The sequence below is a fragment of the Mauremys mutica genome, chromosome 1, assembly GCF_020497125.1.
Source record: "Mauremys mutica isolate MM-2020 ecotype Southern chromosome 1, ASM2049712v1, whole genome shotgun sequence".
In the NCBI taxonomy this organism is placed as follows: Eukaryota; Metazoa; Chordata; order Testudines; family Geoemydidae; genus Mauremys; species Mauremys mutica.
The window spans coordinates 126,833,369-126,858,174 of NC_059072.1; the positions used below are offsets into that span (position 1 = coordinate 126,833,369).

The 24,806-nt window shown below is 40.3% G+C and overlaps 1 protein-coding gene across 4 annotated transcripts in view; it reads left to right on the forward strand.

The window, feature by feature from the left end:
- ARHGAP8 (Rho GTPase activating protein 8) overlaps positions 1-24,806 on the forward strand; it is a 111,046-nt gene that overhangs the window by 76,364 nt on the left and 9,876 nt on the right. For all 4 annotated transcript variants that reach the window (XM_044994914.1, XM_044994905.1, XM_044994931.1 and 1 more), the window contains one exon: positions 9,737-9,810. In XM_044994914.1, the coding sequence (XP_044850849.1) occupies positions 9,737-9,810 (74 nt within the window). The remainder of the gene's footprint in view (positions 1-9,736; positions 9,811-24,806) is intronic.

Genomic DNA, 24,806 nt, shown 5'->3' on the forward strand with positions numbered 1-24,806 from the left:
CCACCTCAATATCAAGGAAACAAGTTCTATTTGAAATAGGTCCTGATTCCCAAGAAAAAGAGAGGTGGAAACCCATTCTCAACCTGTGATAACTCAGCGTGTTTCTTCACAAGCTGAAATTCCACATAGTCATACTGGCATCTAGAATTCCATCTCTGGACAAAGACACATGGGTCACATCTCTCAACATGAAAGATGCATACTTTCTTGTGGACATTCACCATTCCCACAGATGATTCCTCAGATTTATGGTAGCATCTGAGCATTACCAATACAGGTGCTTCCGTTCAATATAGCAACAGCATTCAGGGTCTTTACAAAAATGTCTTCAATAATAGCAGCATAGGTCAGATGCAACAGCACCACCATCTTCCTGTCTGTAAAGGACTGGCTTCTGATGGTGTGTTGTGTCTGGAAGTCCTGGCTTTGACTTCATCACCACTTCATCTCCCAGCATCCTTGGGAATCCAAGCTGACTAACTTAAACTATAGAATTCATAGGTAGGTGCAACTCTGGACTTGGTCAAAGCAAGAGCTTACTTCCCTGTGGTCAGATTTCACCCCATGAGCAATCTGATAAAATAGATTATGGACAGTATGTGCCTCATGCTGCTGGGGCACATGGCATCATATCCTTCTATGACACCTTTTGCCAGGCTCCACCTCCATTGCCTGAAAGCTTGGCTCTGAACGGTATATATTCCGAGCAGACACCGCATGAACACAGTGGTGACTGTGACTTGAGTGGCTTCCCACCCAAGGTGAAAGCCTTGCTAACGTGGCGGAAGAATGTGAGGGTTGGAGTTCTCCCCACACACCGGAGAAAACAGTAGTTTCAGATGCCTCCCTGATAGGGTCAGGGGGAACAGCACGGATGTTCACATACACACAAAGGCATTTGCATACTTTGTGGAAACAGAATGCATATAAATCTTCTGGTGCTAAGAAAAGTCAGAGAAGCCTGCAAAGCGTTTTTACCACTCATATGATCCCGACATGTCCTGATAATATCAGACGACCTAACAACCATCTTTTACGTAAACAAGCAGGGAGCAGTGAAGGTATATCTAGAACCACATCACCCTGTGAGCAGTCTACCTACCAGGTACCCATAATTCACTAGCAGACAGTCTCAGCACATATTTTGCCACCGATCACAAATGGAAGCTACACTACACAGTGGTGGATGCTATCTTTTCTCAATGTGGAACCCATACTTGGGAACTGTTCGCATCCAAGACAAACAGGAAATGTGATACTTTCTGTTCCATGGGAGCCCAGGAACAGATTTCCAAGCCCAATGTTCTTCTGCTGTCCAGGAATGGCCATGTGAGAGATGCCTTTTCTCCCATCCTGTTAATACCTCGAGTTCTGGAAAAGATCTGGTGAGACAGAGCCCTAATCATCCCAATTGCGCCCAAATGTTCCAAACAGCACTGGTTTTCAAGCCTTCTACAGATGTCAACCCATCTACCTACTAGCATTCCATCCTTCCCAAATCTATTGACCCAGAAGAATTACAAGCTCAAACATCTCAACCTGGACTCTCTTCATCTCAATTTGGTATTTGACTGGATATCAGATGTAGAGCTCCTGAGCTCGGAAGCAACTGAAGCTGTTCTTAGTAATAGCAGAAAAGATAACACTTCCTGGTGGAATCTAGCCAAGTGGAAATGTTTCTTGATGTGGCCCAGCAAAACCCATGTTTCCAGAGACAGCAGGTATTCCAGCTATTTTGAATTATCTCCTGGCTTTCAAGATGATAGTCTCTCTCTCTGAGCTCGCTTCAAGTCCATCTAGCAGCAATCAACACATGTCACCCACCAATTGAAGGCTAATCCATCTTCACTCATCCTTTGACAACTTGGTTTCTGAAAGGTGTGATTAGAAACCTTTCCCTCAATCATAGAATTGTAGGACTGGAAGGGACCTCAGGAGGTCATCTAGTCCAGTCCCCCGCACTCACGGCAGGACTGAGTATTATCTAGACCATCCCTGACAGGTGTTTGTCCAACATTCTCTTAAAAATATCCAATGATGGAGATTCCACAACCTCCCTAGGCAATTTAATGAACCTATTCATGTCTGAATTCAATTCAGATCACTCAAACTAGTCATGCTCAAGTACGCACGGATATTTATCCCCACTGTTAGGCAAACCCCTATCAAAGAAGTGATTCTTGCAAGTGAAATCGTGCCATATAAAAATTAAAAACAAAACAACAAAGCCTCTACACATTCTAAATGAGAAATAAATGTATCAATTTAAATTGGATTTATGGAGAAAGGTAAACTAATGAGGAGGAATAATGACACTTAATGGGAGCCTTAGCAAACGTAAAACTGAAAATTATCAAATTTGCCTCAGTGTCTTCATGAGTGAATTGCTCTTATTCATCTGTCTCCTCTTATGATTACTGTAACCTGCATCCACAATCTGTTAGTGATCTCACATTTCTCTTGCAAAGTGGCAGGTTGCAAGTCTTTGTCTCATGAGGCAAGATTGGTCATTTTCTTAGGAGATAGAGAGAGGGTAGTTTTACAATCGTGTAGCAAATAGGAATGCACATCTACTGACAGCAGGGTGACTTCGTGGCTACTGTGCTTGTGAATTATTCCATCACGGGATTGCAGCAGGCAACTGCAGAGTTGCACTTTGTAATGGAACTTAGAGGGACAGTGCACTTGGGCCCCTGTTCTGCACTTGATAGTGTGTGGACTGCTGCACTCACACGCAGCCACAGTGAAGTACATAGCACATGGGCAGTCTGCCTGTGCACTATCATTTGCAAGATCAGAGTCACAAAGTGAGCTGGATTTTTACCAGCAAATCCCAAAGTCTTTACTCAGACAAAAAACTCATTGAAACGAGAGGTTGGTTTGTCATCCTACAGTAAGGGGGAACATCCTTCCCTCAGTTACAACAATGTAAATCAGATATAACTCTTCAGTGGAGTGTAACTGAGAGCACCCGCTCTATATTCACAGTCATTGGTTATATAAGTATGGTTGTAATAGAAGTATATTTTGTTCCAGTCCAACAGTACTCATATTGTCAGAGGTATACAGGAGGCTAGAGGGTACTGAAGGGAAGCCGCTCATGTTAAAGTTTTTATACTAAAAAAGTTTATAGGCTGGAGGATGGAGTTTATAAGCTTGAGGTTTGATAGTTCCAAGATGCTGACTTAACCAGTCAATAGGAATCCTGTATACTGTTTAATAGTTAAAGGATTTTCCTTAGTTCACTGTTGGCTAACTCTGCTCTCATTGGAGATAATGGTCAGACTCCCACTGACTTCACTGGAAACTGAGTGAGGTCAACGCTGAGAATCCCACCTTAAAAATCATAAATGCAAAGGGCCCTGCTTCATAATGTTAACATGTATCTCAGGCTGACATTTCATATTGGTTCTGTCTCCTAGCAATCAGGGTGCCCAGAGTTGTAATGAAAACTAGGATATCAAAAAATGACAAGCATTGATTCAGGGTCCCTCACTGTTATCTCAAATGCCAGGTGAAGTAGTATTTTGTTTCAGGTGGCGAGGAGAGAGTTGGAGGAGATGTTCACACTGGGTTACTGATGCAGGTCTGGGGCAGTTCTTTTTCTTAGAGGCGTTCATTAGGCCATGCAGAAGTTTTTAACATCGTTGGCCAGGATTTTCAAAAGAGCCTACAGGAATTAGGCATCTAAATCCCATTGAAAGTTACTGGGAGTTAAGGGCCTAACTCTCTTGGGCTTCTTTGAAATCCCAGACATAGTAAATTGGGCTTAATTTACAAGTGAGGTGAAGAGCTTATTATCAGCTTATTTCATAGCTCTTCATCCTTATGCTGTCCTCAGTGGCCCAGAGTCCTGTTTCTGAATATTAAATGGGTACACTCAGCCTGTTTAAGCACCAAAAGTTTCTCTCTCCTTTAAGGAGAAATGTGATCTTCGTGAAGATTCCCTGGGAGGATTGCAGGAGAGAGGGAGAAAAGACAGATTTTGAATCTGTTTAGATTCAATGATGTGTGGTTATATAAAGATTTTATTGGCATGAGTTAAGGATCACCATATTATTCATGAGAACCACAGGCAGAAAAAAGTTATACAGGGCATTCCAAATATGTTCCAATAAAACTTTTATACCATACCATACTGAGGTATTTTGTTTATGCCACATATTTTACAGAACTGCTATTTTAGACATTTTTAAAGAGTTTTAAAATTTTTATTGGTGCCACTTTTTGTAGCATTCTGTCCTTAACTGCAGGCTGACTTCATTTTGTGTCCATCTGCATAGATGGAAAGACTTTTCCCCTCAAAAAAAAAAAAAAAAAAGACGCCCTTTACATGTTATACTATTATTTCATCTAAATAATTTTCCTAGAAATCAAGATGTGGACACTGGAAAGGAAGTTGTTGAGGCACAACTGAGAGGGGAACTGATGACTGGACTGGGATATTGGATGACTTCACTTATTTCCTCGCTTCTTACCGTTTGGGTTGGTGCTGCTTAGAAACTTTAAGTCAAACTTGTGCTTTGTGCTCTGTAAGCAGAAAAGAATATGAAGTAGGTCTTTGGCCCAAGGAATTTACAATCTGCCTAACGTCCCGATCCTGCAAATGACATTCAGCAAGGCTCCATGAAGGTGCAGGGATCTGTCTGCATGAGTCATAAATGGGATCAGGGCCTACAGGTGGTAACCATTTTTAAAGGGACATGGTCAATCTATTTATCCCCTCTGCCCTCCGCCATCCACAATTTAAAATAACCCCATATAGCATCTCTGAGGATTTATGTATGAGAGGAGGGATGGTCAGTGCACTAGACTGGGACTCAGGAGATATTGCTCAATTCCTGGCTCTAGAGTGACCAGACAGCAAGTGTGAAAAATCGGGACAGGGATGGGGGGGTAATATGCACCTATATAAGACAAAACCTCAAATATCGGGACTGTCCCTATAAAATCGGGAAATCTGGCCACCATACCTGGCTCTGACATAGACTTCTCATTCAGGTCCTGATTCAGGCAGAGCCCTTAAGCACATGTTCAACTTTAATTTACTTCAGTGGGACAGAAGCCGGTGCTGAAATTTAAACACACGCTTAAGAGTTCTGCTGAATCAGGGCCTTAATCTCTATTAGTTTCAGTTTCCCATCTGTGAAATGGAGATGATAATATTGAAACTATAAACTCTTTGGGGCAAGAGCTCTCATCAATTGTCTAGCACAAGGGGGCCCTGAACTTGCTTTGAACCCAGAGACACTACTGTAGCACAAATAATAAATAGTATTAATAAATACATTTAAAAATCATCCAGAAGTGCTGCATGGGATTTCCTTAGAATCTGGGGCACTGGGGGACTAAAAAGATTGACCATTTCCCTTTAAAAATGGCTACCATGTTTAGGCAGATTGTAAGATCCTTGGAGCAGAGACCTACTTTATACTCATTATGCCTATAAAACACAAAATACTCTGTCACTGTATGATAAAGAATATCATATCAATTGAATTTCTAGTATATAGGCCAGATTGTTCTGGAGCCAAATTCTACCTATTTCTTTAATCTAAAACAACACTAAAGGTTTCAAATTCTGTTTAAAAAAAAGTTGTCCTTTTGAAAACAGACTGAATTAAGCAGTGAAGTTGATAATTAACTTCATGCATTTCATCATATAGAAGAGTTGTCCTCTTCCAGAATGTTTTTTTGTCCATGCTTTGTTTTGAACACTAATTTATTAAGAGGTGAGGCCCCAACTCAAAGTCAATGATACCACTCACATGTTCAAGTAACTTGCTGAACTGGGTTCTTTATGCTCAGATAAAGTGGGCACAAAGTATTGTGGGACATAAAGACCTACTGTTACTCATCATTAAGTTATCATATTTATAAATCCAGGAATTTCAAATAATATCCATATACAGTACACAAGAATACCTATACAAAACAGGACATATTTTCTGTTCATTCACCTAGCCGACCTCCACAATATAATATAGATAGACACAGATATTGGTTATGCAGAACTATTAGCACTCCCTTGGTTTAAATGGAAAGAGGCAGCATCACTGTTGCTATTCCAAAAGAAACCATCATTGAAGATTTTATTAAAATACAATGCAAGAAAATAAAAATCAAGGCATCTTCATCTTATATTGATTTGATGAATACAATTGTAATGCATGAATGAGGTTCCAATTTTCAACACTTAATTAAAAAAATCACAACATGTGCCAGGCTGTGGCATTGTCCTTTGGCGTACACCCTGCAAGCTCCTATAAACTCCTGTTGCTCCACTTTATTGCCTTTGTAATCAAGGAACACCACAGCTGAGATCCAGTGCAGAGCACAGTGTTGACCTTGGCTAGTTATTGGCATCATTCTCAATTGTCTCCATTTGGCTTTAAAAATCTTGTTGTGGAAAGGGAGGAAAATGTTTAGTTCATCTAATGATTGCCACGGCTAGGGCAGGAGAAGAGGGGAAATGCAGGAATTGCAACAATCGCACAGCTTCAGCTTGTTTTTAAACACTGAACCATTATCAAACATTTCAGGGTGCTTTCATTTTTGCTGTAATCTTTCCTGTTTGTGTATGCAGTGCATGTGCAACCAGGGGGAAAGAAAAATTCTAAACTGAATCTCAGCATGTCATAGAGGGGGAAAAATGAAAAGGAGAGAGAGAGAGATTATCAACCAAGAATACTTAATGGTGGTTGAGAACAATGTTCAGCACCTTAAGTGAGTTATCACTAGTCCAAAAACTAGAACTGAATGATTCAACATGTAACATGCTGCAATAACTAATAATAGAGTCTGCTCCAGAAAATACACTCGCACACTAGTCAGGGAAAGTATGTTAGAACTGATCCGTTTAAAACTGGCATATTGTTATAATATGATGCAGACATATGAAAATATTCTGCTGTATTGCTACTATTTAAACAGGAAGTGTAAGATATCTTTTATTCCAAAATGCCAGTAGTAATTGCTGCTCTTCACATATGCAGTGTCAGCCATATAGCACAAATCCTATGACCGTGAAATTGACCATAATGAACCGTGAATTTGGTAGGGCCCTACTTATGACTGTCATGAGGAAAGGTCAGAAGCCTCACTAAAACCAAGATATAGCATGACTACTCCCCCCCCACCCCCACCGCAACTCTCCTTATCCAACCACTAGGCCAGTAACCCTGTCAAAGAAGGAAATTAGGTTGGTCTGGCATGGTTTGTTCTTGACAAATCCATGTTGGCTATCACTTATTACCCTATTATCCTCTAGGTGCTTACAAACTGATAATTTAATAATTTGTTCCAGTGTCTTTCCAGGTATTGAAGTTAGGCTGACTGGTCTGTAATTCCCAGGATCCTCTTTGTCTCCACTTTTAAAGATAGGTACTATATTTGCCTTCTCCAGTCCTGTAGGACCTCACCAATCCTCCATGAGTTCTGAAAGATCCTCTCTAATGGTTCCAAGATTGCTTCAGCTACTCCCTTAAGTACCTAGGATCAATTTAATCAGGCCCTGACACCTTGAATACATCTAACTTGTATATATATTCTTTAACCTGTTCTTTCCTCATTCTGGCTTATGTTCCTTCCACCTTGTGGTTAACATTGTGTTAAGCATCTGATCACAATTAACCTTCTTAGTGAAGACCTAGGGCTGATCTACACTGCCGCGGTAAATCGATCTAACTTACGCAACTTCAGTTATGTGAATAACTTAACTGAAGTCGACATAGTTAGATCCACTTACCGCGGTGGCTACACTATGCTGTGTCGATGGGATAGTGTGTCCCATTGACTTCCCTTACGCTTCTCAGGGAGGTGCAGTACAAATCGATTTAGCATGTCGTCACCAGACCCGCAAAATCAACACTCGCTGCATCAATTGCAGCTGTGCCGATCTACCGGTAAGTGTAAACAAGCCCTAAAGGAAAATGGGCATTAAACTCTTCAGCCTTCTTTCCCTTATTAGCTCTACTTCCCCTTTAAGAAGTTGACCCACTCTTTTCTTTGTTTTTCTTTTTTGCTCCTAAGTTATTTATAGAACCTCTTCTCATTGCCTTTTATGTCCCTTGCTGGACATAATTCATTTTGTGCCACAGCCTTTCTGATTCTGTTTTTACTTTTTTGTGCTATTATTTTGTACTCCTCCTTAGCAATTTGTCTGTTTCCACTTTCAGTAGGATTTCTCTTTTGATTTTCAGATTATTAAAGAGCTCCTGATGCAGACATATTGGTCTGTTACTGTTCTTCCTATCTTTCCTTCGCATTGGGATAGTTTGCTGTTGTGCCTTTTAATATTGTCTGTTTGAGAAACAGCCAGCTCTGCTGAACTCCTTTTTTCCTTAGCTTTTGTTCCCATGAGACTTTACCTACCAGCTCTCAGAGTTTGTTAAATATAACTTAACTAATTTAATTCATTTATTTTTACAAAATAACAAGCAAACCACATAGGTAGCGGGAGAGAAGAAATCATAATATATCTGAAATTTAAAAAGCATACCCCTCCACATGAGCTATTCCAAATAATCATCGTGCTGGGAGGGTATGGCTTGATGCATGTGTGATCCTAGATGAACTTCTTACATTCAGTGATTGCAATCTCTCAAAGATAATTAACACATTCACAGACCTCTACATTTCTTTTTCTTAGTGCTGAGAGTTTGATAGTAAACATGATTTTGATTTCAAATAGGAAACACACAACTATGTATGTAAATATATACCATGTTTAAACCTGCGATCTGCCCTTTTTGATTGTTGAGTGCTTTAAAACACTAGTGGAATGCTCAGCAAATACTGACCATCTTTTTGGTATCCTTTCAAAACCTGTCAAAGCCAAACATATTTTTCTGTTGTTTTTTATAAGTAAAGGAGATAATTGCAGAATTTTCTGATGTGTCTAGATCAAAAAACACTGTGTTCGATTTTAGCCTCAGCTGCTCACACATGAAAGAGAAGAGAGAGAAATCTCATTTCATGGGAATCATTCAGAGCATTAATAAACTCAACCTCACTGCATCACGTTGCCTTCAAAAATAAATAGTACAATATCCTTTTAATTATACATACACAGTAGCTTAAAAGGAGACAAATGACAAAGAAAAATCAACATGATAAAAGCCCGCTAAACTTGCAGCATCCCTTGATCAAGACTTATTATAAAACGTTCACAGCAAACTCCTTCTCTGTCTGTCTGTAAGCCTTCCTAAAACCCTTCCACTAAAGATGTACAGCAAAATCCAATCAAAAATATCACCATTGTCGTCACTGCCGCATTGTTATAAGCCACCCTGCTGTGGCTTGCTAATCTAAGAGAACAATAACCAGAGTGAAAACAATCAAAAGTGGGGTAAAGTTAGTCTGGAATATCATTCTGCCTTCTTGTCCTTGACTCTGTTTCAGAACAGTAAACAGCACTTACTTATTACTCGGCATAAAGTGTGTGTGTGTATATAGATAGATAGATATTTCTACCAGGAAACAGGGCATTTAGGCATGTCTCTTTGTCTAAAACTTTCTAGTTTCAATAGGGCATTGGTTTGGGCTGGGGTTAGCGTTAGAGCCTTGTGTGGGGAGGTTATTTTTTATAATTGTAGAAAAACTCTTGAGTGTGGTGCAGGCACCTGCTTAATGTATGTATAAAATGCATCTCTTTAGATTTATTTGGAGGCTATTCCTTTCTTTTAGTCTATAAATGTCATTTAAATGCGGTGGCACTTTTATTTTCTTCCAACAGTCTCAAGGACAAAAATAAAGGCCAACTAGTCCCACCAGTAATGAAGCAAACTGTGTCCTACCTGAAAAGTAAAGGTGAGATCTGTTTTTGTTTGGGGGTGGGTGGGGGAAAACATCTGCACAAGAGTATCATTATGAAATTATACAGCTCTCAGGGCCCAATTCCCCAGAGTTCTTAGGCACATACCTAATTTGAAGCATATGCTTACATCTCAAAGAAACCAGTGGCTTCAGTGAGAACCAAACATATGCTCAAGTGCTTTGCTGAATAGAGACCTCAATTGACAAAAACTCTGATAGGGCTATTTTATTGTTACATTGTTGTCCTGTAAGAAAACAATGCTTGTGGGTTTTTGGTTTTGTTTTTTGCTTTCAGGTGCAGGAAATGGCAAGTGAAAAAAGAATTCTTGAAATACACGTCCTCTCCCACGTTGTGCCATTGATTTCTTTTTAAGTAAAACTCCCAGTAAAAATCAATGGAGAGTTCAGCTTTAAAAAAAAAAAAATCAATGTCATAAGAAACTCAGACTTGAAAAAAAAATCTACTTTACAGGAGTGAGCCTGCAGTCCTCACTCAGCAAAATATTCCCATTGACATCAAAGTTCCTTTGACTGCAGGTCAGACCCTGCATTTATAGTATATAAAATGTATATCCGTTACCAACTAAGGGCAGCGTTGTCAGTTGCCCTATACGCCCATGCAGGGAAATATGGTAGCATGAGATGCCAACTAACCAAAAGGGTGTTACGTCCCTTCCCACACAGCTGGCCAAGGAGTTTGTGGGAGGAGTCTTGGCTCCACCCTAAATGCATCAGCCAGTGCAGTTGATCAGCGCAAAGAAGCAGCATTGTGTAACAGATGCAGAGTTCACGTAATTTACTTTCCACTAGAGAAGAGGCAGTGGGGCAGACAGAGCAGTTTCTGACTCTCAGAGCATTACATTCTGGTTCCTGGTCTGCTCCTGGTGCATTGCAACTATGCACTTTGAGCCTTTACTTTTAATAATACTTCTATAGCACCTTTTGTCCAATGATGTCAGAGTTTCACAAACATGAATGAAGCCTCACAGCAGCCCTGTGGGGTAGATGCGAGCATCATCCCTGTTTTATGGTTGGTTAAGCTGAGACATGGCAGGGTTCAGTTACTTGCCCACGGTCACATAGTCAGTGAGTGGAAGAAAAGGAATGGAACCTAAGAGTCAAGATAAGAGCTGTGTAAAACAACAGAACATGGATAAATCCAAGTGAAAAAACACTGGCTTGGATTCTCTTTGGACTTAGCGTGCCAAAAGTTTCACTAAGGATGAGGAACCTTTTGAATGGGTTTAGAAGAAATCTTGGCTGATTTTTGTTGGTTTGCTTTTTATATTTTGTTTTGCTTCTGGTGGAAACCATGTTCAGCTCTGTTTTAGCACCCAAAATAAGGCAGTTCTATCTGAGATTTTTTTTTTTAAAGTTATTTGTTTTGATGGTACACCAATACCAAGGATAACATTATGCATTCAGGGTATAAGTCACCCCTCTTCAGAAGTGGGCCCACACAAGGCCTATGCAGCACATACAGCAGGGCCGGCTCCAGATATTCTGCCGCCCCAAGCGGCGATGTGGGAGCCGATCAGCAGCACTTCAGCGGCAGCTCAATCTCACCGCTCCATTCTTCGGCGGCAGTTCGGCAGCGAGTCCTTCACTCCCTCTCTTCCTCTTCAGCGGCACTTTGGCAGCAGCTCAAAGAGGAAGAGAGAGACTTAGGGACCCACCACCGAATTCCCACCAAAGACCTGGACGGAGTGCCACCCCTTTGTATTGGCCGCCCCAAGCACCTGCTTCCTTAGCTGGTGCCTGGAGCCGGCCCTGATGTAAATCCCACTCTAGATTTTGTGCTGGCCTTCTGAATGGAGTGAATTTTACCCTCAGTATTCATGTTCATGGTCAGTGAGATTTGGTTTGAGTTTATTAGCTCATTTTAACCCAGAACTCAAATGATTCAAACCTGTTTAAACTGCCTCTGGAAAGGATCTGTACTAATAACTGCAAACGAAAAAAAAAGCCGCCTCTTGCACTATTGGTGACTCCGTGACTGAAATACTGGCTCCATTGAAGTCAATGACAGAACTCCCATTGACTTCTGGAGCCCGGGGATTGACCCATCATTTCTGGGTCTAATCAGGAGGCCATGTCGGCTAAAATTTAGTTTATTACACATTAAATAACAATCCATGTTGTAATCATACCTACAGTAAAATAATTCATTGGCATATTATCTATATGTCCAAATGAGGATGATAACGAATGAATACCTACTGCTGATTGGCAAGAAGTTGAATACAGCATCCATAAAGGTGTATAGAACAGCTGCCAACTTTCCTCTCAAAGACATATGGATTGCCTTCAATCACCTGCAGTATCCAGAGGTCAAATAATGGAGAGTGGGCCAATTCTGCTGTTAATACTAACCTCAGATCTTCAGTATGTGAGCATCTCTACTGGGGTTTTTAGTGAGACCCTGTGGATCCACCTGAGGTCCACTTTTTGGATCCTCACTTAACTGTAAGTGGGAGTAATGCTTCCAGACCAAATTAGAAGATGGAACCATTACAAGTGTAACATGTGACAAATGTCCTGTGTAGTTGTGCGCTGCTAGGAATGTGTTCAGGCAAGAGAATTAGCAGCAACTGCAGACTATCTCTGTGATTGTAAATGGGTAGTTTATAATCTCCAGAAGCTACAGTGCATGTTCCAATACAGTACACCAACCACCATATAATGAAATCAGTTAGCTCTACTCCAGACACATCCCACCATCAAGATTTTGACTGTTACTTTAGTTTAATACATTTAGGATGCTCATTTCATACTAATCTTAATAGACTAAATCCCTCCCTCATATTACCCCACTGAAATGTGCCGAGTTAAACCAAGGATGAAGTTGTCTTGAATTATGACAAATTTATTGTCTTGAAACTAATTATAAAAATACAGTTCAATCAATTAACATTTTCTGAGAGTTTTTGGCTGTGTTTTTGGAGCAGTGCACACATGGACTTCATCTTGAATATCTTAGAGGTTCAGCAGGAAATGAAGGTACTGTAACCATGATTATCCTCTAACAATGTGTCTTTCCGTAACAATCTGCTGGGCAGATTTGGTACCACACCTCCTGTACTTCTTGTTTTGTTTCTTTCTTGATGCTCTCTCTAGTTCACTGCTACACTGATCCCATGCTCTCCCGCCTCACCAACTGCTGAGTCTGGCCTAAATACCCTCTTGTCTGCTATAGCAGCAACATGAAAAGCACAAAAGAAAAAGAGCAGGCTTTCAGTTTTCATTGTTGTGATGAGGAAAAGCACTGGGTCAGCCTTGTCATTACAAAGTCTTTTCCAGATGAAGTGATTTTGTTACCCGGTGGGCAGTAATAATCCTTGGGCTTTCTCCAGACCACATCCTTTAATTTTTTTAAAAATTCTTTTGGCTAAAAAGCAACTATAATCCACCAGCTTGTTCAGCATGTTTTGCAGAGTCTGTGCAGGGTAGGGGTTAAGGAAGTGTGATGATACTTCTTAATAAAAGTTCTCAGTCTGGATACATTCAGTTCCTCTGTAACTTTTTTCAAAGCTACATATTCTAGCCAAGCACTGGCAAGCCTAAGTACTTCTCCTTTTTCCTTTCTCTTTGTTCTGGTGTAGGCTCCAGGCACCTGCTGTGAGGATGGGCTTTCCCAGTGATCTGCTCTCTCCCACTTAAGCACAGATCTGTTTAGGGCTGCCATGTTTCCAACCATAGGGAGTTCATTATGAACCATGTTTCTAAGAGACAATGGTTTGTGAGTTGGGAAGTTTTCTGACATCCGCAGCCTCCTAGCACATGCCATGTAGTCAAAGTGTTAACCAGTAGATGATGAGCATGCACTTCTGCACCTGCTTAAAAGAGCATAGATCTCATTGTACCTGCTGCACTACAATTTTAGTGCCTTGACTAAAGCTAGAGTCTCTCAAAGACTTCCATTGACTTCAGCGAGCTTTAGATCAGGTACTTAGAATTTGGGGACCTCAGAGAAGCAGGCTGCCATCACGTTCTGGCAACCTCAGGGAGTCTGAGCAGTTCTTCTCTGCACACACAGTGAAGGCTACAGGTCAGTCTCAGGCATAGAACCAATTGTGTCCAAGTCCATCTGGTTGGAATCCTGTCCTGGCTGACAAGATTCCTGTGGCAAAGCACATGCTAAGCAGAGCAGGAGGTAGCCCTGATGATCTTTTAGGGTGCTGCACCAAACCAGAACAAGTCTCCACCTCTTAAGCTGCAGCAGCCAGGCACTATGTAGAAGGGAGTCCAAACTCCCTTTTCACACAGAGAGACAAAGTAACCTTCATTAGCCTGAAGAGTTGTTAGTATTAATTATTATAATTTAAATGTATATGTTTACTCATTGCCACCAATATCCCCAAAGGTTTGCAGTTTGAAAGACAGACACACACAACATGGGAATGAAGTGGGAAATGCAGAGATTGGGACAACTTCTCACTTTAGGGCCTAACAGAAGTCATGAGTTTTTCATAATTCATGGATTTCAAGGCCCAAAGGGACCGTTATGATCATCTAGTCTGATGTCATGCAGGACAGAGATCTCTGAAATTCACCAAGTGAAGTCAGCATCTAAGAGATAAAATTTAAGGGAAAAAGTTGTTCAGCAGAGCTAGCAGTTTCTCAAAGAGACAATAGTAAAGGCGCAACTGCAAATTATCACAATGCAAAGGAAATATAGGAAGAATAGTAAGAAGCCAATATAGCTCCATCAAGAGCTCTTTAATGACCTGAAAATCAAAAAGTAATACTATAAAAAGAGGAAACGTAGACAAATTGCTAAGGAGGAGTACAAAAGAATAGCACAAACATGCAGGGACAAAATCAGAAAGGCTAAGGCACAAAATGAGTTACATCTAGCAAGGGACATAAAAGGCAATAAGAAGAGGTTCTTTAAATACCTTAGGAGCAAAAGAAAGACAAAGGAAAATATAGGTCCTCTGCTCCTCTGTTATTAACTGAACACATCAAGAAGGCTGAGGTGTTTAATACATATTTTGCTTCAGTCTTCACTAAAAAGGTTAATGGTGACCAGATACTCAACACAATTAATATTAACAATAAGGAGGAAGGAAGTCAAGCCAAAATGAGTAAAAAACAGGTGAAAGAATATTTAGATAAGTTAGAAAGTGTCAGGAACTGATTAAATTCATCCTAGAGTGCTTAAGGGACTGACTGAAGCAATCTTTGAACAGTTAGCAATTGTCTTTGAGAGTTCATGGAGGACAGGTGAGATCCCAAGAGGACTGGAGAACATAAGAATGGTCATACTGGGTCAGACCAGTGGTCCATCTAGCCCAGTATCGTGTCTTATGACAGTGGCCAATGTCACATGCCTTAAAGGGAATGAGAAAAACAGGGCAATTATGAAGTGATCTATCCCCTGTTGTCCAGTCCCACCATCTGGGAGTTAGAGGCTTAGAGACGCCAAGAGCATGGGGTTGCATCCATGACTATCTTGGCTAATAGCTATTGATGAACTTATCCTCTGTGCATTTTGAACCCAGTTATAGTTTTGGCTTTCACAACGTCCCCTGGCAACGAGTTCCATAGGTTGACTGTGCATTGTGTGAAGCTGTTCTTCCTTATGTTTGTTTTAAATATGCTGCCTAATAATTTCATTGGGTGAACCCAGGTTGTTGTGTTATGTGAAGAGGTAAATAACACTACCTTGTTCACTTTCTCCGCACCATTCATGATGATATATAGCTCTATCATATCTCCCCTTAGTCCTCTCTTTTCTAAATAGTGTAGTTCCAGTTTTTTAAATCTCTCCTCATATGGAAGCTGTTCTATACCCTTAATCATTTTATTGCCCTTCTCTGTACTTTTTCCAATTTCTAATATATCATTTTTGAGATAGGGTGAGCAGACCTGCATACAGTATTCAAAGTGTGGGCATACCATGGATTTATATAGTAGCATGATGATATTTTTTGTTTTATTATCTATCCCTTTCCTAATGTTCCTAGTATTCTATTAGCTTTTTTGACTGCTGCTGCACATTGAGCAAATGTTTTCAGAGAACAATCCACAATGACTCCAAGATCTCTTTCTTGAGTGGTTACAGCTAATTTAGACTGCCATCATTTTGTATATACAGTTGGGATTGCGTGCTCCAATATGCATTACTTTGCATTTATCAGCATTGAATTTCATCTGCAATTTTGTTACCCAGTCACCCAATTTTGTGCGATCTCTTTGTCACTGTTCACAGTCTGCTGTGGCTTTAACTATCTTAAGTAATTTTGTGTCATCTGTAAACTTTGCCACATCACTGTTTATCCATTTTTCCAGGTCATTTATGAACATGTTGAACAGCACTGGTCCCAGTACAGAATCCTGGGGGACACCACAATTTACCTCTCTCTATTCTGAAAAATGACCATTTATTCCTATCCCTTGTTTCCTGTCTTTTAATCAGTTGCTTATCCATGAGAGGACCTTCCTTCTTATCCCATGATTACTTTGTTTAAGAGCCTTTGGTGAGGGACTTTGTCAAAGACTTTATGAAAGTCCAAATATTCCCTATCACTAGATCATCCTTTTCCATATGTTTGTTGACACCCTACAAGAATTCTAATAGATTATAAAAGCTGTGTTGATTTTCCTCAACATATCGTGTTCATCTGTTTCTGATCATTGTGTTTTTTACTATAGTTTCAACCCAATTGAAGTTAGGCTTACTGGCCTGTAATTGTCAGGATCTCCTCTGGAGCTTTAAAAAATAAATTGGCATCACATTAGCTATCCTCCAGTCATCTGGTACAGAATAGGTTACGTACCACAGGTAGTAGTTCTATCATTTCAATTTGAGTTACTTCGGAACTCTTGGGTGAATACCACCATCTGGTCTTAGCGACTAGTTGTTGTTTAATTTATCAATTTGTTCCAAAACCTCCTCTATTGACACATCAATCTGAGACAATTCTTCAGATTTATCACCTAAAAAGAATGGCACAGGTGTGGGACTCTCCTCTGCAGTGAAGACAGATGCAAAGAATTCATTTAGCTTCTCTGCAATGGCCTTTTCTTTCTTGAGTGCTCCTTTAGCACCTCGATCATCTAACGGCCACACTGTTTGGCAGGCTTCCTATACTTCATACTTACAAAAACTAACAGCAAACTCTTTTTGTCTTTTGCTCTTCAAATTCTTTTTACCCTGCCTAATTATACTTTTATACTTGACTTGCCAGAGTTAATATTCCTTTCTATTTACCTCAGTAGGATTCAACTTCCAATTTTTATGCTTCTAACTGCCTCTTTTACTCTGTTGTTGAGCCACTAAGCACTCTTTTGGTCCTTTTTTTTTTTTTTTAATTTGGGGTGTACATTTAATTTGAGCTTCTATTATGGTGTTTTTAAAAGTTTCCATGCAGCTTGCAGGCATTTCACTCTTGTGACTGTTCCTTTTAATTTCAGTTTAACTGTTTTCATCATTTTTGTGTAGTTCCCTTTTCTGAAATTAAATGCTACTGTGATGGGCTTCTTTGGTATTGCCCCTCCACCAACAAAGATATTAAATTTAATTATACTGTGGTCACTACTACTGAATGGTTCAGCTATATTCACCTCCTGTGCGCCACTTAGGATTAAATCAAGAATTGCCTTTCCCCTTGTGAGTTCCAACGCTATCTGTTCCAATAAGCAGACATTAATAATGTCTAGACACTTTCTCTCTGCACCCTGTCCTGAAGTGACATGTACCCAGAGGATAGATGAAATCCCCCACTGTAATTGGGTTTTCTATTTTTATAGCCTCTCTAATCTCCCTGAGCATTTCACTATCACCATCCTGGTCAGGTGGTCGGTATTATATTCCTATTGCTCTATTCTTATTATTCAAGCATGGGATTTCTAACAATAGAGATTCTGTGGTACTGTATAGCTTGATTCATTTAAGATTTTTACTGTATTTGATTATACTTTCTTTCACATATAGAAGTGCAAACATAGAACATATCTTTAAAAGGGGGAATAAACAGGACCCAGGGAATTACAGACCAGTCAGCCTAACTTCAATACATATAAAGATACTGGAACAAATTATTAAACAATCAGTTTGTAAGTACTTAAAGGATAATAGGGTTATAAGGAATAGCCAATGTGGATTTGTCAAGGACAAATCATGCCAAACCAACCTAATTTCCTTCTTTGACGACTACTAGCCTAGTGGTGGGTGCAGAGTGTTGCGGGGGGGCAGTAGACATGCTATATCTTGGTTTTAGTAATGCTTCTGACCTTGCCACATGACATTGTCATAAGCAAATTAGGGAAATGTGGTCTAGATGAAATTGCTATAAGGTAGGTGTGAGAGAGAGGGCAATTTCCTGCAATATACTGGACAAACTCTTGAATTAAGTTTAAGCATCTTAGGAGTACATTGTATTAAAAATGCAAATGTTTATGTATTACTGCGAAATTGTATACAACACCTCTAGGTAGGAAACCTGAGCAGTGTGAACTCTGGGAAGTGCTATGAGCGTCAAAGGACTCTACGAAACAATGTGAACTTATACAGCTAAGTGGTGGAAATACCTGGAGGCTGGGATGCAAATTCCCTATCTCCAGACCTAGCTTTTCGAAGCTACATCTGGAGGAGAAACCCATTATCTGACTGATCACCTATTCAGTCTCTGAGGATCAAAGATCCAAACTGTATAAAGGAGACAATCCCAGATTCATGGGGGGAAGGGTTTGGTCTCAGCCAAGGCTGAGATCTACTTGAATCATCCCATAATTATTTTTTCTCCAAATATTAAGTAGTTGTGTTAGTCCAGACCATAAGGCCTTGTCTACACTACAGAATTTTGTCAACACAAGTTACTCCAATGATAGAAAAAACAGTATATTTACATTGCTTGCGCATGTTCACACAACACTTCTTCTGTTGGCAGAGTGTGTCCAGGGTTGGTGCTCTAGCAATGACAGAGAAAGCACTGCCCTGTGGGTAGCTATCCCACTGTGCTACTCATCACCTTCTACAGCTAAGAGTTGTGGGACGGCAGAGTGGATCGCGGTGCATCATGGGTGCAGGCTTAGGGTGACCAGATGTCCTGATTTTATAGGGACAGTCCCGATTTTTGGGTCTTTTTCTTATATAGGCTCCTATTACCCCCCACCCCCGTCCCGATTTTTCACACTTTGTCTGGTCACCCTATGCAGGCTTAATGATGCAGTTTTTTCTGTCCCGTCATTCTGTGGGCTTCAGACTGCATTTCACAGCATTTTTTAACAGCCCCTGTTTGCTATGCACCTGCCATCTCTGTCTGAAAGGGTGGATCCTGCACTGTTCTCTACTGTTGTGGTTACTGTTATGAACATATCGCAGATGGTCATGCAGTATGTCATGAGCTCCCAATCTGAACAGGAATCAGAAGTGCCTGACCTGCTGTGTACCATGAAAAGAAACACCAGATTATTTTTGGCATTCACAGAGCAGTGCACACCATGCACTTTCACTTTTGGGCTCAGGAAACAAGCACTGAATAGTAGGATCACGTCATTATGCATGTCTGAGATGTTGAGTAGTGGCTGCAGAACTTTTGGATGCAGAAAGTCACCTTCCTGGAACTGTGCAGCGCTCGCCCCAGCACTGCAGCACAAGGACACCAAAATGAGAGCTGCCTTTTCTGCAGAGAAGCATGTGGTGATCACTGTGTGGAAGCTGGCAACTGTAAAATGCTACCAGTCAGTAGCAAATCACTTTGGAGTCGGGAAGTGTACAGTTGGGTCTGCATTAATGCATGTGTGCAGAGCCATTAAATCGCATCCTGCTACAAAGGACTGTGACTCTTGGCAATGTGTGTGAAATAGTGAACGGCTTTGCAGCAGTGGGATACCATAACTGCAGTGGGGCAATAGCTGGCACACATATCCCAATTTTGGTGCCAGACCATCTTGCAACTGAGTACATCAGTAGAAAGGATTACTGCTCTGTGGCATTGCAGGCGCTTGTGGATCACTGTGGGTGTTTCACAGACATCAGCATGGGGTGATCTGGTAAGGTGCATGATGCATGCATCTTCAGGAACGTAGGCCTGTACAGAAAGCTGCAAGCAGGGACTTTCTTCAGAAGATTCCAGTGGAGGATGTTTAAATGCCCATAATGATCTAGGGAGACCCAGTGTATTCCTTACTCCCATGACTCATGAAGCCAGGGATTGAACTGGGACATGCTCTGTATAGTAGCCAGTGAGGGCTTCTCCCCTTCCCAGCTGGCAGAAAGCAGGAAAGTATTTTAGCATTTTGTATTCCTTTGAGCCTATTGTCTTTTCCGTTGTCTAATAAAACTTGTCCTGAATCAAGCTGTTGGCCTGCCCCAGCTTAGTGAATCTGCCTATCGAGTTTGTATGATATCAAATAACATTAAAAATGCAACACTGGGCAAGCATGACAATGGCTAAATATACATTTCAGGGTTCTTGGCTTTTGTGTTTTTCACAAAAGTTATATTTTTACCAGGGTTCACTGAGACACTATAAATCTCAAGTGTGGTTGAGATGTCTGCAGAAACCTCAAGATAAAAATAAACCTTGTAATAAGAACCACTTACGTTTTGTTGGTGCCCACGTATAATAAATAATCTGTGCTCAAAGATATCAGCTGTAACTTGAACCTATTCATTCTAAAATCCAAGGGCTAGATTGTGCCACTTACGCACAGAGCAATCGCACTGCCCCACGTGGAGGCAACCCACTGCTACGCCCCTGTGTTGGGTGGAGAATAACTAACTGCTCTCTCTCTGCTTGTCTGCGTGGGTCTGGACTCATGGCCTCACCTCCTCCCCATGTATCCTTGCCACTGTACACCCCTGTGGAGCAGAAAGAGCTGCCCCTGCTACCAACAAAGCCCAGGTATTGCTATTACACAAGGTATAAGGTATTTGCCTTACACAAGCAGCACACAGAGGAAGGAAGGTTACTTACGCCATTTCCTCAAACCCCTACTGTGTTCCAGTGTGAGGGCAGGGTAGAATCTACCCCTAAGTGGTTGGGAGAGTTTTTTAAAACAAAGTTTGGGCATTTTATGTATAGTGCTTCAGCCAGTGTGATGCTTTCTAATATAATTGCAGGCCCATCACTCCTTTTAGCAGTAAGAATTTAAGTAATTAGCTCTCATTTTGAAAGAGGAATCTAATGAGTTTCTAATTTCTCTCTCGCAAACAATTTTTCAGCAAAGTTGTAACACAGAAGTCAGTTTTGACCTTTCTTAAATATTCCTGTGTGTTCTTCCTATGGCACAACAAGGTGTTTTAGAAGATATTTTTATCTGCAATATAATGATTTTAGTTCTGAGTGTAACACAATGTACTATAACTATATATGGTGCCATTACAGGCCATGATATTGCACTGTAAAATTCTGTCTGTGGCAGTAAAATCCTTTTTATTTAAGAGGCAGTATAGAGTATCAAGCTATTTCCAATCATGATTATGAAATAGTTTGAATACTTAACCAGTGAAGTTCCCAAGCTATGCAATTATTTGTCAGTGAATACACATGGTAGGACAATACAACCACTTCCCCATTCAGAACACTGTGCCATTCTATGTAATGTCCAACTTTTTTTATTTTTAATTCTGGACTTTCTGAGCCAGATTTTCAGGTGCTGTTAATTAGCACAGCTCTGTTGATCTCAGTGAAGCCAAGCCGATTTACACCAGCTGAGAGTCTGCCAGTTGGAGTGGGGTGTACGGGTGCATGACATGGAATTACAATGGAATGTTTCTAAGTTCAAAATCATAAGCAAGCATTTAAAGTAAACCTTGTGTGTAATGTATCCAAGGTCTATATAAACTGTTTATACTGTAGGGCTGGAATATGCTATTAATGGCAAAGTAGTTTAACTTCTCTGCCAAGGGGAGTATCTTTCTCTCTACAGAAGTGGAATTAAACTATTGTCCTAAAGTTGTGTTAAACCAGATCTTATACCTTGATTTATGCAGACCTAAAAATAGTTGAATGGAGGGGAAAAAGTAAAAGTAAAAAAAAAATGCAGCGTTCTAAGCAATAATGCCTCAGAATGGGGACAGTGTTTGCTGAAGCTACTTTTTTGCCCTTCCAGTGCTCTTATTGGTTCTGATATGTCCACTGCAAAATCAAGAGCATTCTTTTAACGTGCTTTGCAGACCTGGTGCTAACTTGTACTAAGTTACTCAAAAAGGTAGTTGTGTCTCTCACTCTTAACACAACAACATAATATGAAGGACCCACACAGGTACAGTGGAGTCCGAACGCTACGTTTACTAACTATATACATCATGCAAGGCTACATATATACACGTACATTTCTGTTCTGGCAAGATTCTTGATGGCTTCTGAGAGTGAGATCCCCACAAGGAATACTAACTTTTTTAAAGGGATACTTTCCAATTCCTATACACCACAAAGGTCAAAAGGAATCAATCAGAAAAAAGGCTGTCTTTATTCCTACAAAAAAATGACTCTTCCTCTACCACCTTTTTGCTAAAGTTATGACCCATGCTTTATAAAAAGGTCACATTTTCCACCTGAGGAAAAACATTGCTGGTTTTGGGAGAAAAGAAAATCATGCAATTCACTTCCCAGGTGAAAAGAGAAATTAGTTGCAGGAGTTTTGCTTTAAGGATGGCTGTGCTGACTTAAAGGTAATCAAAACTGGTTAATTTAAATAGTTGTATGTGTGGACGTGTGAGGGGGTGGGGGTGTTAAAGGGTCTGGAAGAAACCTACTTTTGGTAACTGCCTGCTTGGTGCTTGTGGTAAAACAAATTACCATTTATTGCTTACAGTTTATTTGTCCCGAAAAATTACCTCTGAAAACAGCATAGGTGACATCAATATTCCATGTTTCTGTAGGTGAAGCTTAAAGTCACTTTTGCCCATAAGACCACTAAGAAACTTAGCTGGCAAAAGTTTGGTATTAAGTATAATTATTGTAACAACGATGAGGCTCAGTGCTAGGCATGCACAGTTACTGTCTGCACTTCAGATTAATGTATTCAATTAGACCCAGGGAAGCTCACTGTAAAGCATACCCGATAAAGGAATCAACACGTTAAAAGTGGATGTATATTACAAAGCCGTTTATAGAGGAAGAGCCACATCAGATAAAGGCATTAACTGTTAAATAAACTCATTAAAATGAAATAGTGAACAATTATGAAATCCGCCCCAAGGAAAACTTGTTGTCTAGAAAATACTCTCTGCACCAATGTCAGCTAGGGTGAAACTCTCAAATTCTCAGGAAATTATTGTACTGATTGTTTGCTAAAGGCAATGCCTATTCTGCCTACCATTTTCAGAACTGTGGTTTCACACAGGTTGAGCTATAAATTGAACAGAGCAGTTGATGTGGCTTGCAATAACTTTATTCAATTTAAATATGGTTGGATGGGAGTAAAACAAGCATTCAGATAGCTATTTGGTCCTCTAATACACACACTCTATATCGTCCCTCCTAGCCTCTGTGTAAGTAGGGTTTCTGGTATACTGTCCTTCATAACTCTTCCAGACTTGACCACATGTTCTGAAGTTTAGTATTAGCCCCATATCCTGCAAAGAGTCATGCCCATGCTTAGCTTTAAATTTAGATATTTAAATTTGCAAAATTGGGAATTAAATTACTAATAGATGTTCTTGTACATACTGTACATATTAGTTGGGTGTCCATTCAAATTCTGTTGACTTATTTCTATTTAGGTTTTTACCACTAGTTGACATTCTTGATCCTGTTGTTATATTGACTCACTCTCTCATGAACATCATTCAGTAGATGGCTACAAATAATATATGAACCTATGTTTTATGAAGTGCACCCTTACACACCAACCTGAGTGAATTTATGATAATCAACATATTGACTAAAAACTAGAGCTGACCCGAGGACAACAATTTAGTTTCACGTTAGAGCAAAAATAAAACCTTTAGAATATTTTCACACAAATGGAGTGAGGGTAGAGTTTACAGAGACCCAGAACACCGTGGTGGAAGTGAATACAAGATGGACTTTATTTTCTGCATACATAGGCTTATATCTGCCTGCCATATACCCCCTAGTGGCTCTGTCTTTTCAGAACTCACACATCAGAGAAGAAGGAGAGAAAGCAGGGACTTTAACGTGAGTCTCCCACATGCCAGGCCAGTGTCCTACCTACCAGGATAGAGAGTCTCTCCCTCCCTGATCTAAAAACCTGCCTATCAAAAGTTTTGTGGAAACCAGTACATCTCTGGAAACCATTGAAGCATTGATGAAACAGCATATTTCAGCAAAAATGTTGTAACTAGTTCTACTTAAAACACTCTCAAACCAAAATAAGGCCCTATTCACGCAAACACTTTTGCATGTACTTAACTTAAAGCACATGACCACTAATTTCAATGAGGCTACTTGCATTCTTTAAGTTAAGCACATGCAAAAGTGTTGGCAGGACATTGCCTAAAAATCTATGTACCTCCCACACGGGCAGCCGTCCCTTCAAGCAAACAGCTTTCCTCCTGCCTCGGAAGATCAAGAGACTTTTAGTTTTGTTGGACCAGCAGGGAAAGTGATTCCAGAGCATGAAGCACCCTCAGTCAGACTCTATACTGTGCCTTGCAGGAGATGCAGATTGAGTGGAGCAGCACAGGTTGGGGAGAGGGAAAAGTGACTTCATGCCAAATTGGAAACAAAAAGTACCAGAATGCTCATAACTTGTTCTTGTCCCAAATTTTGCAAATTGAAGAGGTTCATAATCATTCACGTAAATGTTTATCTAAAGCTTTGAATGTAGGACGTTCACTGCATTGTTTTCTCTGTCTCTTGGGATAGTAAATGCCTTTGTGGGAAATTTAGGGTAAAATTTGCAAAATCCCTATATGACCAAAGTCCCATTTTCAAAAGGGACTTAGGAGCCTAAATCCCAATTATGTTAATAGTTTAAGGGCTTGTCTACTTGAACATTAATTGATGGCAAACTGGGATGTGAATCTACTCCACACTGGCCTGCTGCACACTAACTTCCATGTGTACCCT